This window comes from Salmo trutta, chromosome 16, assembly GCF_901001165.1.
Source record: "Salmo trutta chromosome 16, fSalTru1.1, whole genome shotgun sequence".
NCBI lineage: Eukaryota > Metazoa > Chordata > Actinopteri > Salmoniformes > Salmonidae > Salmo > Salmo trutta.
Window position 1 is genome coordinate 46,144,007 of NC_042972.1, and position 13,332 is coordinate 46,157,338.

Below are 13,332 nucleotides of genomic sequence, written 5' to 3' on the forward strand. Positions count from 1 at the left end.
GTTTTGTTAGACATCAGTGCTGCTTTTGACATCGATTATAGTCTGCTGCTGTAAAAATGTATGTGTTATAGCTTTACACCCCCTGCTATATTGTGGATAAAGAGTTACCTGTCTAACAGAACACAGAGAGGGGTTCTCAACATAATCCAGGTAGAATCAGGAATTCCCCAGGGTAGCTGTGTAGGCCCCTTACTTTTTTCAATCTTTATTAATGACATGCCACTGGCTTTGAGTAAAGCGGATGCGGATGACTAAACACTATACAGGTCAGCTACTACAGTGACTGACATGTCTGCAACATTTAACAAAGAGCTGCAGTTAGTTTCAGAATTGGTGGCAACAAATAAGTTAGTCCTAAATATTTCAAAAACTAAAATCTTTTAATAAATAATGTGGAAATTGAGCAAGTTGAGGTGACTAAAGATGCTTGGAGTAACCTTGGATTGTAAACTGTCATGGTCAAAACATGTTGATACAACAGCAGCTAAGATGGGGAGAAGTCTGTCCATAATAAAGCGCTACTCTGTCTTTTTAACAGCACTATCAACAAGGCAGGTCCTTCAGGCCCTAGTTTTGTCGCACCTGGACTACTGTTCAATCAGGTGGTCAGGTGCCACAAAGAGGGACATAGGAAAATTGCAATTGGCTCAGAACAGGACAGCACAGCTGGCTCTTGGATGTACACAGAAAACTAACATTAATCTCTCCTGGCTCAAAGTGGAGGAGAGATTGACTTCATCACTACTTGTATTTGTGAGAGGTATTGACATGTTGAATGAACCAAACTGTCTGTTTGAACTACTGGCACACAGCTCGGACACTCATGCATAGCCCACAAGACATGCCACCAGAGGTCCCTTCACAGTCCAGAACAGCCTATGGGAGGCGCACAGTACTACATATAGCCATGACTACATTGAACTCAATCCCACATCAAGTAACTCATGCAAACAGTAAAATTAGATAAAAAAAACAGATAAAAATACACTTTATGGAACAGCATTCACACACACAATAACATACGCACTATACACACACACACATGGTTTTTGTGTTGGAGATATGTGGTAGTAGAGTAGGGGCTTGGGGCACACACTTAATGTGTTGTGAAATCTGTTGTAAATGTATTATAATGTTTTTAAAATTGTAGAACTGCCTTAATTACTTGATTAGAAATGACCTTGAAATGACCTTAATGACCTTGATTACAAATACAAATACAGGACAAAGAAATATGCCAAATGGATAATGAAGGAAAACGTAACAGGGTGCAACATGACTACCATACCTTGAGCTCCAGCACCAGGTCCATCCTCTTCTTGCCTAGAGGGTTGATGTCGTTGAGAATCAGAGCGATGATGATGTCGATACCGTTGCATTCATGAGTGGCGATGCAGTTCTGACAGAGAAACAGACAGGAAACTTTTTGCATTCCTCTCTGGGACTGATGTGACATTTACCAGAAAACAATATTACAAAAAGGATTTAGTTTAGTCTGACATGATCCTGCAAGGAAAGCCTTCTCTTAGCATGCAGCTGTTTACTGGGACCTAGCTGGGCTAGTAAAGAGAATGTAAAAGCCAAATAAAGCACCGCCAAATAAGACCAACCCTGCAATTACTGAAATAGAACCATCAGTTATATGCAAACACTGGGTCATCTGACAACAACGTTTCATGATACTGCATGTGCACTTATAAAACAAAGCTTTGATCTAGGTAGAATCGGTGTGTGTGTGTGTGTGTGTGTGTGTGTGTGTGTGCCCACCTGGTTCTCATGGCAGGGTCCCTGGCAGTACTCTGTGAGGCTCTCTACTGTCTGGTTGATGAGGCCTACGTTCTTCTCATTGATGTAGAGTCCCAGTAGCCCCAGGCCTCCAGTGGTGCTGCCACAGATACAGTCCAGGAACTGCAGTGTCTCACACACCAGATTATAGTTGTTCTTGTTGTTCTGACACCGTAGGAAGTTCTGGAGAGGAAAGTTACACACGACTCAAAGTTAGAGACACACTAATTCATATGTTCATTCTAAACATTGGCAATATGAACAATAAGCTCAGATCCCTCTATGAACAAATGGGTTTATTCCACTGAAACTCAAATGTACTGGCTTTTGAGTATAATATCATCAGAAATGACCAAATATCAATGTTTCATGTGCTGTGTTAAAAAGGCTACCTGTTACGGTTGCTTTTTGCCTAAGAGTTTAATTCAATGGCTGGTTTATCTAATAATGAGACACATCTTTAACTCGTGATTTAAACAGTGAGATTAAATCCTGATAATGTTAGCCCACTGTGTGTTTGGCTCAGGATCAATCCAGCCAGGCCATATACACTACACAACTGATGACGAGCTACGGTGATTCAGCATCCAGCTATCTGTCAATAATGTGGAGCCTTGACCTTACTGCACAGAGGATGTTAGTGGGGGAAGTTCACTGTCAGTCTGAGGTATTGGACGTCCCCATTTCCAAACACAATCGTCCTCATAGTGAAACCAGACCAAGCGCTACCAGATATGGAAACAGTTGCATCATGTTGTTCCAACGGATGTCTATTTTCACCATATGGTTTCGTTTCTGTATAAAGATCTGGTGATGGAAATTTACCAGCACTGAAACGGTAAGTGTGCCATGGGGCTTGAGCAACCATCGCAGCCCCCCTTTAATAACTAAATTGCGTAAAGTAAACCAGAGTAGTGCCCCCTGGTGGTGTGGCTGACCAACCTGCAGCTCCCTGTTGTGGTTCTCACACAGCAGCTGCATGAGTCGCAGGATGGGCTGCATGATGGTGATAATGACACTCATCTCCCCTTCCTGGTCATCTGGAGTGCTGGCGGGGCCCTGACCCTCAGCGGCAGCCATGTGCTCCTCGGCCTCGGCCTCACGCCGGTACCTTGTGAACGCCTTCTTAGTGACCGTGGAGGCCTCCACCAGTTGCTCCTTGACCTCCTCCGTCACCACGGCAACCGCCACCGTAGACACCACTGCCACCTCCATCCCTGTAGAGAGAGGAACAGGAGAATTCAGAGACACACACACCGAAGGGCACCAGAGTACAACAGAGTAAGACATGGGAGAGTCTCACTGCACATTGCACACAGGAGCAGAGCTGTAGCTCACAGAATGTGAGCTTCATCATTGGGCCCCAATTTGCACTGCAGTGTGAAACAGCTGTATGTGTTTGTGAATGACTAATGTATGATTTGTGCCGTGTTCTGAGTGCAGTAAATTCACTGGATTGACTGTCTCAGTAGACAGGAACAGGATGTTGTTCACACCAGGCCTGCAACCCTGACCCCTGACCTTTCTTTCCTTTAGCGGTGGGCGTGTCCTTGTCCGGGGGCTCCTCTTCTTTCTTTTTGCTGCCCAGGTCGCTGGTGTTGACGGTCACAGTGGCCTTGATCTCCTGCTGGGCCAGCTTCATCCTCTCATAGAACACCTTGAAGAACATCTCTGACTTGTTTTCCCCCGTCAGACGCATGAAAAAGGATTTCTGGAGACGGACACGAAGAACAAGTAAATGCGGATGTAAGAGGTTTTGTTTGAGTTCATTCTGTGTTTATATGGGAAGTGGTAGCGAGAGGGATTCATAGTGAGGTATTATGATAATGTTGTCAGATAATTTACATGTTTCCCCATTGTAAGCAATACAAGGTAAACAGCTCAAAGGTCAGTTATATTTGTTGTTCCGTTTGTTGGCAGTTTGACCACGTCTCTTCGTCTGTCTGTCTGTCTGCTATGCACCCAGAGGCTCTCTCTCGCTGAAGCTCTGTTAAATAACCCTCAGCCCTATGCCAAGGAAATAACCTGGAGTGCCTCCATGTGTTCACCTGTTTTCACACCATCTGCTCTCTGCCCAAAGGGCACAACTCTACTGGCACTGTGCAGGGCAGGCTGCACTGTACACAAAGTCATACAGCAAACACAGCCAGGTACACAGCAATCACAGGAAGTTTGTCAACTCAAACAAAGGTGGCTTTAACCAAATTCAGCATCAAGTACTTTTCACCAAAACAAAACTCTTCAAGTGAAAGTATAGGACTTTATGATTATAGTCTGACACTGCAAAACCTATAAAACAAATGTATTTTTTTTGCACACTAATTTGACAACTTTTTCTTCCATGCATGGGGCTTTGCTTTTTCCAGCTGCTGTTATCCAGTCCCATTTTCCCTCCTTACATAAGGCTTGCAATCAGCTGAGTGGTTGAAGGGAGGGAGCCACTGCAAACGAGCCTCAGCACAAACACTGTTACATCAGATAACAAGGGGGAAAATGAAGGTAAAGAAGAGGTGGAAAATCCTGCCCTACTTTTTGAGCACCCGAGTGGCACGAAGTGTGTGCTTGGTGTGAGAGGGAAGAGGGAGGGAGGGGAGACCAGAGGCGGGCAGGAGTTATCACATTAATTCTGGGGCAGTTTGAAAACCTCTTACATAACCAGCATTCTTTCCAGGTTGAGACTCAACTCATTGAAGAGATAAGGGAACATACAGTAAACAGAAGTTAAAGGAAAACCAGAAAATGTTATAGTAAAACTGTGCATGCATTAAACAGTACTCATAGAATTCCAGCAGTAACCATGACCCGAGAGTAAGCACAAAGTTCAGATTAAGTTAACTGAAGTATTTTTTACCCCTTTAAAATAACTTTTCAATAAACAACAAAACTGTAAAAAAGGAATGCATGTGGTTAAGTCAATCTTGTTGACAAAACCACGGTCATTCATTGATAGTGATCAGAAATCAGCAGTGGTTATGTAAGCAGGCAAACCTCTACCCATTACCACACAGAGGGGACAACTGCCAGAAAGCAACTTTATAACAAGATTACCCAGTTCAAATGGGAAAACCCTCATGACTGTGACCATAAACAAGTAATTTCATCTCAGATCGCTTGGATGACAATAATTATGGCAACACCTGACTGCCTTATGACAATGTCCAAGAAAACAACAACAGCAGCAGCAGCAGGAATTGAGCTGGCTAAGGAAAAACCCTGTCAGGGCAACTTGGTTGTAGCTCTGTGGCTCTATCTGCACATATGTAGGAATTTGTCAGTTTGCTGACTAGTATTGCCTATCAGTTTCCAATTCTCTGGAACACTACTATCTTGAGCAGGTTTCTAAACATATCTTGGGAAAATAACATTATGTCATGGTCTGCGCCAATAACACACACGGAAGGAAGATAGAGAAAAATATCAATAGGGAAATTGAATAGCCTAGGCCAGGGATCATCATCTTGATCAGTGATTCTCAACTGGGGGGGAGTCGCAAACCACATGGGGGTCGCGGGAGGATTTTAAGGGGTCGTGGGACTTGTGCAAGAAAAAAAAAAAAACATTATTTGGAAAGGTAACCGCCGGACCGAGACTTTTATTTTGATAGGATACCGCAGCACCGCTTATTGTTGTTGACTTTACACGTGCAGTGTGCCCCCCAGTTGTGAAATTCGGACTTAGAGGGTTGTCACGCTGCACTCACTCATTAACCAATACAATAACGTCCTCGCCCCCTCTAACGTCCTCACTGATCCAATTCAATTACAGATTTCTCGACATACACAGATCCAATAAAAATGTCATTCTGCAACATTGTTTAGTTTTAAATGTGACACGTCCAATCAGATAATACAGATCTTCTTCTGACAGCTAGCTTGATTGACAGCTAACAATGCAGATTTGTTCTGCGGTTATTGGACATGTGGATAGTTTGCTGTCATTTAACTCATGTAGGCTAGCTGTCAGAGTAAAACCACGGACAAGTTTTTAAAACGTGCAGCTCCCTCATCTACTGCTGCTTCAAATGTCAACAACAAAGCAGACAACACGGTCCCTGTCAAGAAGAGAAAGTACAACCCCGACTTCATCAAATATGGTTTTACGTAGGGTGCGTTCGTAAATTCGCTCTTGCTATCTACTCAGATTTCAGAGCACTCGCGTCTGAGTGTGCCAGAGCGCAGAATAACTGATGAATTTACAAACACACCCATATATAGAAGACAGACGGTGAGTAGACAGTAGTGCGTCCTATGCAAAGAGCTGTTAGCTAATGAGAGCATGAAACCCTCCAAAATGAAACGTAATCTGGGCAGCAAGCATCCAAGCCACAAAGATAAAACAGCTGACTTTTTAAAAAGGAAATATCAATATCTGGAGGCCTCACAAGATTCATTGAACAAGGTATACATGGTACATGAAAAGGCATTTCGCGCATCAGACCTTGTAGTCCAGTGAATTGCTAAGTGCAAAAAAGCCCACACCAGCGCAGAGAATCTCATACTCCCTGCTGCGATTGATAGGTGCATTGAAACCTTGGGAGAGTCAGCCGCCAACAAACTTAAAACCATCCCCTTATCCAATGACACCATGAGGAGGAGAATCCAGGACATGTCTGAGGCCATAACGCCTCAGAGCGCATTAGTGCAAATGGCCATTACGTACTGCAGCTTGATGAATCCACGGATGTTGCTAACCATGCCATTCTAATGGTCTATGTCAGACACCAACTCTGCAGAGCCTGTCTTTAACACAATGGATGTGCACCTGGGCTCCGTGGGACTGGCCTGGGATGGGTGCGTCGGTGTGACCACTGATGGGGCAGCTGCCATGACCGGGGTAGTAAAGCGGATCCTGGAGAGAGCACAAAGTGCAACGTGGAACCACTGCTTCCTACACAGGGAGGCATTGGCAGCGAAGGACATGGTGCCTGAGCTCCACGCCACTCTCCAGGATGTGATCAAGTGTGTCAAGTATATCAAAAAGAGTTCTAGGAAAAGCAGGTGTTTCCAGGCCTTCTGCAGGGATATGGGGAGGGAGCACCAGCAGGTGCTTTATCATGCAGAGGTCCGCTGGCTTTCCAGGTGTAAAGTGTTGGGTCACTTTTATGAGCTTAGAGCGGAGATTGCTGCGTTTCTTTCGGAAAACAAGTCACCTCTGCCAGGAACATTTCGATTGTGACGGATGGTTCACGCAAGTTTCCTACCTGGCGGACTGAGCATGCGCTTCTCGGAAATGACACTGCCAAAGTTCTGGAGCACCGTGATGGGTATCTTGCTCTGTCATGCAATCAGAATCATGCTACCGTTCAGAACTACCTATCTGTGTGAAAGTGGCTTCTCTGCTATAGCCATGCTGAAAACTAAAGGCAGAAACAAACAAACTGGACAGCCTGCATGACCTTCGAGTTGCCCTGTCAACCAAACTTCAATAAACTTATCAAACACCCCCAGCTTTCCCACTGATAGGCCACACACACACACACACACACACACACACACACACACACACACACACACACACACACACACACACACACACACACACACACACACACACACACACACACATAATAAATAAACAGGTTAATGAGTTATTGTTCCCTATGTTAATTATTATTGTTAATCTATTCTGACATTCATATTACATTTTATTGAACTGGTTAAAAACGTACACCTGTAAAAACACTTTTCAAGGTTATGAAACTATTGACATGATAATTGATGATTGATGATTAAGAATTCCTAATGACTGTTGTTTTTTCAATTTTAAACACTGGTATGTGTTGTTCATTAACATTATTGGACTGGTTTTGATGTCATGTTCTGAGTCTGATAATGTATTACACCCCACTCCTGAACTGGTCGCCTAATTAAATGGCTTATTCTCTTGAATTGATAATAAATGTGTTCTCAGTTAATATGGCTGTGTAATGACTTTCTTAATACCATAATTGAGACAGAGTCTATTTTGCAAGTGAAACTTGCCCAAGGCAGCTGCAATACAACATAATACAATGAAATCATCAACAGTCCACAATATTGGTTCGTCACTCAATTGTCATTCTCAAATTTGGGTCCCCGAGCAAAACCAGCTGAGAACCACTGGTCTAGATAATTATTTTGTTTTTTCTTGAGTGGATGGTCAGGGGACCAGAACATAATTACAAATCATTCGTAGACCGCAAATTAACCGCAAGAAGCCCAAACAAATATATTGTTTGACTAAAACAATAATTTCAAACCTTGCTTGCACTTGTATACAATCATGTCGTGTCTTTCTATCATGTGTGGGAATACTTGGGAAGAGACTTCTTAAATAAAAATCACTTGGCGCTGATTTCCTGGTGTGTTTTTTTAAGTCATTTATGTCAAACATACACACACACATATATATATATATTTATTTATTTATTTATTTACTTATTTTTAAATGTATACATTTTTTGGGGCTCTGAAAACTTTGTGGGCCAAATAAAGCCACCCGCCGGCCACCAGTTGAGGAACCCTGGCCTAGGCATTAAGGTGCCATTAGCAGGTGATACTCAATAGTACTTGGACATTGCCAAGTGACAGTTAATCCCCTCCCTCACCCAACCACAGGACTGCGGCCCACCTTTAACCATATGCGTGACAGATTTCAAACAAGGATACAGTTCATGTGTACAAAACATGCCCATGGCACGAGGGCAGTGACCTTTCCTGCAGCAGGGAATGGGGAAAGAGTAGAACAATAACCTTTTCCTTTACCATCTGAATCAGTGTGCAGCACAGCCACACACACGCACACATACCTGTTGCATCTGCACTATAGCCCTCTAGAGTCTAATAACCAGCATGGCTGTCGTGGTAAGCTTATTTATCCCTGGGCATGCACCATCAACCTGGTGATTCATTCTTCCAGGAAACCACCAGCTTGTCCTCTGCAGCAGCTTAGACCCTGCCTGCAAGACCCACTGAGTGCACTAAGCCCTCTGTATCAAAAGCCCCGAGGCCCCTGTCGACCCTGGCGCTCACCGTCACGTACAGTAGGCTGAGCCCCGCCCCCAGGTCTCTCGCCACATAAAACAAGGTCATTATGCATTCCTATCTGTCCTCTTTTTTATTTTCCTCCTCTTCACTGCTGTCCCGGCTCTTGGCATCAACAAGGGGCAGTTATGTAAGCTCTATTTATATCGCTGGCACCCTCGCTCCCTTGCCTCCTCTCCTGAAGCTTCAGTGAGCAACATGGCTGAGGCTGTAATCATTGCAGGGCAACGTACCGTACCCACCCAGCTGGTAACCACGGCGATCCGCTCTGGGAGGGGAGCGTGCTGGGAGGGAGCAAGCTGTGGCACTTCACTTCACTCTGAGTTCTACAGAGGCCCGGTCATATATAAGAGGATAGAAAAACAAACAAATCAACCAACCAACCAGTATCCAATCACAACCCCTGCCAGCCACTGCCATCAGCGTGGTGGAACTGTAGGGGGAGATAAGGAGTGCTTGGAACACTGTATGGTAGTGATAAGCGAGATCATTGATTACTAATAAGAGAACAGTGCGTGAGTACACTGTGAAAAGTCTCAGGAAGGGAAATCCTAGTAATATTTGTTAGCTAAAGTTTTTCAGGTGAAGAAAATACTCTGATTGCTGAAGAGTGTATTAGCTCAAGGTAAAAAAAAAAAAAAAGAAGGGCAAAAAAAAAAAAAAAAGGTTTATTGGCTCTCAAGGAGGTTTCTGAAAAGAGAGTGAGTCCGAGCTGGTGACAATAAATGAAGTTGCGCTGCAGGCGTCGGTGGACATCACCGTGCTGCGGCATGCCTATTGAGTAACAGCATTGACACCTGTTCCCCTCCATGACAGGGCAGGCCAGGGTTCACACAGGGAGATGGCCAGGTAGAGAAGCTGCCATAGTGGGCCTCTTCATCTGTTACATAAGACACACACACAGTGTTTCCCCTATATTCCATTTTGCAATGACGGGCAGCCGCTGTTAAATAGTTGGTGCCACTCCCCAAAAATATGATTTATTTAAAACACATATCTTTATAAATTTCCTCCGGGACGAGCTTTTAAAAAGATTTTGGCAATTAAGACATTTTTCTACTTACCCAAAGTCAGATTAACTCATGGATAACAATTTTGTTTCTACATGCAGTTAAAGGAAGTTGCTAACTATTGTTACCGCAAAGACTGAAAGTCTATGGGAACAGCAAGCATAATAGCTGTTCCTGTATAATTACGCTAGTTAGCAATGGCTCACGAAACTACCTTCAACTTCCTTCTAACTGCATGCAGAGACATGCAAATGGTATCGATGAGTTCATCTGACTTTGGTTAAGTAGAAAAGTTGCCAAAATCTTGCACTATCCCTTTAAGATCAGAGTGACAAGACAACGTACACTGAGTGTACAAAACATTGCTCTTTCCATGACATAGACTGACCAGGTGAATCCAGGTGAAAGGTATGATCCCTTATTGATGTAACTTGTTAAATCCACTTCAAATCAGTGTAGATGAAAGGGAGGAGGCAAGTTAAAGAAGGCATGGATTGGGTATTTGTGACATTCAGAGGGTGAATGTGCCAGACAAAATACCTTTGAACGGGGTATGGTAGTAGGTGCCAGGTGCACCAGTTTGAGTGTGTCAAGAACTGCAACGCTGCTGGGTTTTTCACACTCAACAGTTTCCCGTGATAATAAAAAATGGTCCACCACCCAAAAGACATCCAAACAACTTGGCACAACTGTGGGAAGAATTAGAGTCAACATGGACCAGCATCCCTATGGAATGTTTTTGACACCTTGTAGAGTCCCCAACAAATTTAGTCTGTTCTGAGGGCAAAAGAGGGTGAAACTCAATATTAGGAAGGTGTTCATGTTTTGTACACTCCATGTATATTTGTATGACGTCAACCTAATGACATTTTCATGCATTCCACAAAAACAAATCCTCTACGGACACCTGGCAGAGGGGAAGAGGACGCAAGGAGGGCAAAATAAAATATACAAAGACACAATGAAAACAAACCTAAAAAAATATGCAACATAAACACAAAAGAAACTGGGAACTCCACGCCACAAATAGAATACACCAAGCAACATCAGATTACGAGGACAACCACTCTGGCAAATGAAAAGACAGAAACACAAAGATCGTCGACTTACCAAGAATCCCACCCCATAAGAATATACACATACATATATATAGTGCCTTCAGAAAGTATTCAGACACCTTGACTTTTTCCACATTTTGTTACGTTACAGCCTTATTCTACAATTGATTCAATTGTTTACCCCCCTCATCAATCTACACACAATACCACATAATGACAAAACCAAAACGTTTTTTAACATTTTATTTTAGCTAATTTATTTAAAAAATAAAAACTGAAATTATACATTTAAATAAGCATTCACACCCTTTACTCAGTACTTTGTTGAAGCTCCTTTAGCAGTGGTTATAGCCTAGAGTCTTCTTGGGTATGATGCTACTCTACCATAAAGGCCTGATTGGTGGAGCATGGTGATGGCAGGATATTGCTGTGGGGATGTTTTTCAGCGGCAGGGACTGGGAGACTAGCCAGGATCGAGGGATAGAAGAACGGAGCAAAGTACAGAGAGATCCTTGATGAAAACCTGCTCCAGAGTGCTCAGGACCTTAGAAGGTTCACCTTCCAACAGGACAACAACCCTAAGAACACAGCTAAGGCAACGCAGGAGTGGCTTCGGCACAAGTCTCGGAATGTCCTTAAGTGGCCCAGCCAGAGCCCGGACTTGAACCCGATAAACATCTCTGGACAGACCTGACAATAGCAGTGCAGTGACGCTCCCCATCCAACATGACAGAGCTTGAGAGGATCTGCAGAGAAGAATGGGAGAAACTTCCCAAATACAAGTGTGCCAAGCTTGTAGCGTCATACCCAAGAAGACTCGAGGCTGTAATCACTGCCAAAGGAGCTTCATCAAAGTACTTAGTAAGAGTCTGAATACTTATGTAAATGTAATATCAGTTTTTTTGTATACATTTGCAAAAAAAATGAAACCTGTTTTAACTTTGTCATTATGGTGTGACGAATGTCATAGAGAGGAGACCAAGGTGCAGCATGGTAAGTGCTCATGATTAATATTTATTATAACTCAGAACACTAAATCAAAACAACAAACAAAGGAACAAGAAAGTCACGTTCTGCAGGCTTTCACTGAGCTGTACAAAAACAAGATCCCACAACTGAAGGAGGGAAAAAGGGCTGCCTAAGTATGATTCCCAATCAGAGACAACCATCTCAATTGGGTTGAGGTCGGGTGATTGTGGAGGCCAGGTCATCTGGTCTTTAATCAAATAGGGCTATCTTCTGTATACCACCCCTACCTTGTCACAAATTAACTTTTAACAAGGCACACCTGTTAATTGAAATTCATTCCAGGTGACTACCAAGCTGGTTGACAGAATGCCAAGAGTGTGCAAAGCTGTCATCAAGGCAAAGGGTGGCTACTTTGAAGAATCTCAATATAAAATATATTTTGATTTGTTTAATACTTTTTGGTTACTACATTATTCCATATGTGTCATTTCATGATTTTGATGTCTTCACTATTATTCTACAATGTAGAAAATAATAAATATGAAGAAAAACCCTAGAATGAGTAGGTGTCCAAACTTTTGACTGGTACTGTATGTAAATGTGTTATTTCAGTTGTTTTTTTGTTGTCTGTTTTTGCATTGTCATTATGGGGTATTGTGTGTAGATTGATGAGCGGGGAAAAAACGATGTAATCCATTCTAGAATAACAAAATGTGGAAAAAGTCAAGGGGTCTGAATACTAAGTAAATGTTTAACAGTGTTGCGTGCTCTGTCAGAGATAGGCTTAGTAGACAGGTGCGCAGTGACCTGACAGCCCTGTGAAATGATAGGCCAGTCAGAAAGCAGAGTTCAATCATTATACTGTGTAATTGTTCTTCTAATTACAGGCAACCAAACACATCCTCAGAATACAGTCCAGAAATGAGATCACACATCCATTAGGTCATGAGTTCAACCATTTGGTATCATGCCCATGTATAGTAAACAAAATGACCCTTCACTCCTCACTCATCGTAGCCTGTAAGCAGAGCAGTTACAGTATGTGGCTCTGACAGAATGATTGAAAATGAGATGTTTCCAGCCCCCCCGTCTCTCTCTGACATTTCTATTAATACATTTCTCTAGAAGTTCCGGGCTTGAAGGGATGGGTTTTCTAAGAAGCTATGTTGTTTTTATATCACTCTCACAAGACAAAGATGAAAATAGAACATAAAGCGGTTTGGCGTTTGAGCACTGATAATAACTGATAGTGAACCAGGAAGCTTGTTCAAGGCAATGTTCCATCATGCAAAGGACAAACAATTCAGGCTACATGAAAGCGTAAAATACTGAAAAATGACCTAATTTCAGGTTTTACAGAGGAGGAATGCAGTTTATCCCTTGAAACATTACAATGACCTCACCATAGCCTAAAGGGCTGGTCTGCCTACTGCCAGTGTTGTAGTAGCCAATAGTGTGGGCATCTATGGGCCAGAAAGCCTTCCAGAC

The 13,332-nt window shown here is 43.0% G+C and overlaps 1 protein-coding gene across 10 annotated transcripts in view; it reads right to left on the minus strand.

Moving 5' to 3' along the window:
- Positions 1 to 13,332, minus strand: part of LOC115150859 (inositol 1,4,5-trisphosphate receptor type 1) — a 135,928-nt gene that overhangs the window by 39,647 nt on the left and 82,949 nt on the right. For all 10 annotated transcript variants that reach the window (XM_029694615.1, XM_029694610.1, XM_029694607.1 and 7 more), the window contains 4 exons: positions 3,307 to 3,496; positions 2,728 to 3,002; positions 1,768 to 1,968; positions 1,289 to 1,399 (listed from right to left, as the gene is read on the minus strand). In XM_029694615.1, coding sequence (XP_029550475.1) covers positions 1,289 to 1,399; positions 1,768 to 1,968; positions 2,728 to 3,002; positions 3,307 to 3,496 — 777 coding nt within the window. The remainder of the gene's footprint in view (positions 1 to 1,288; positions 1,400 to 1,767; positions 1,969 to 2,727; positions 3,003 to 3,306; positions 3,497 to 13,332) is intronic.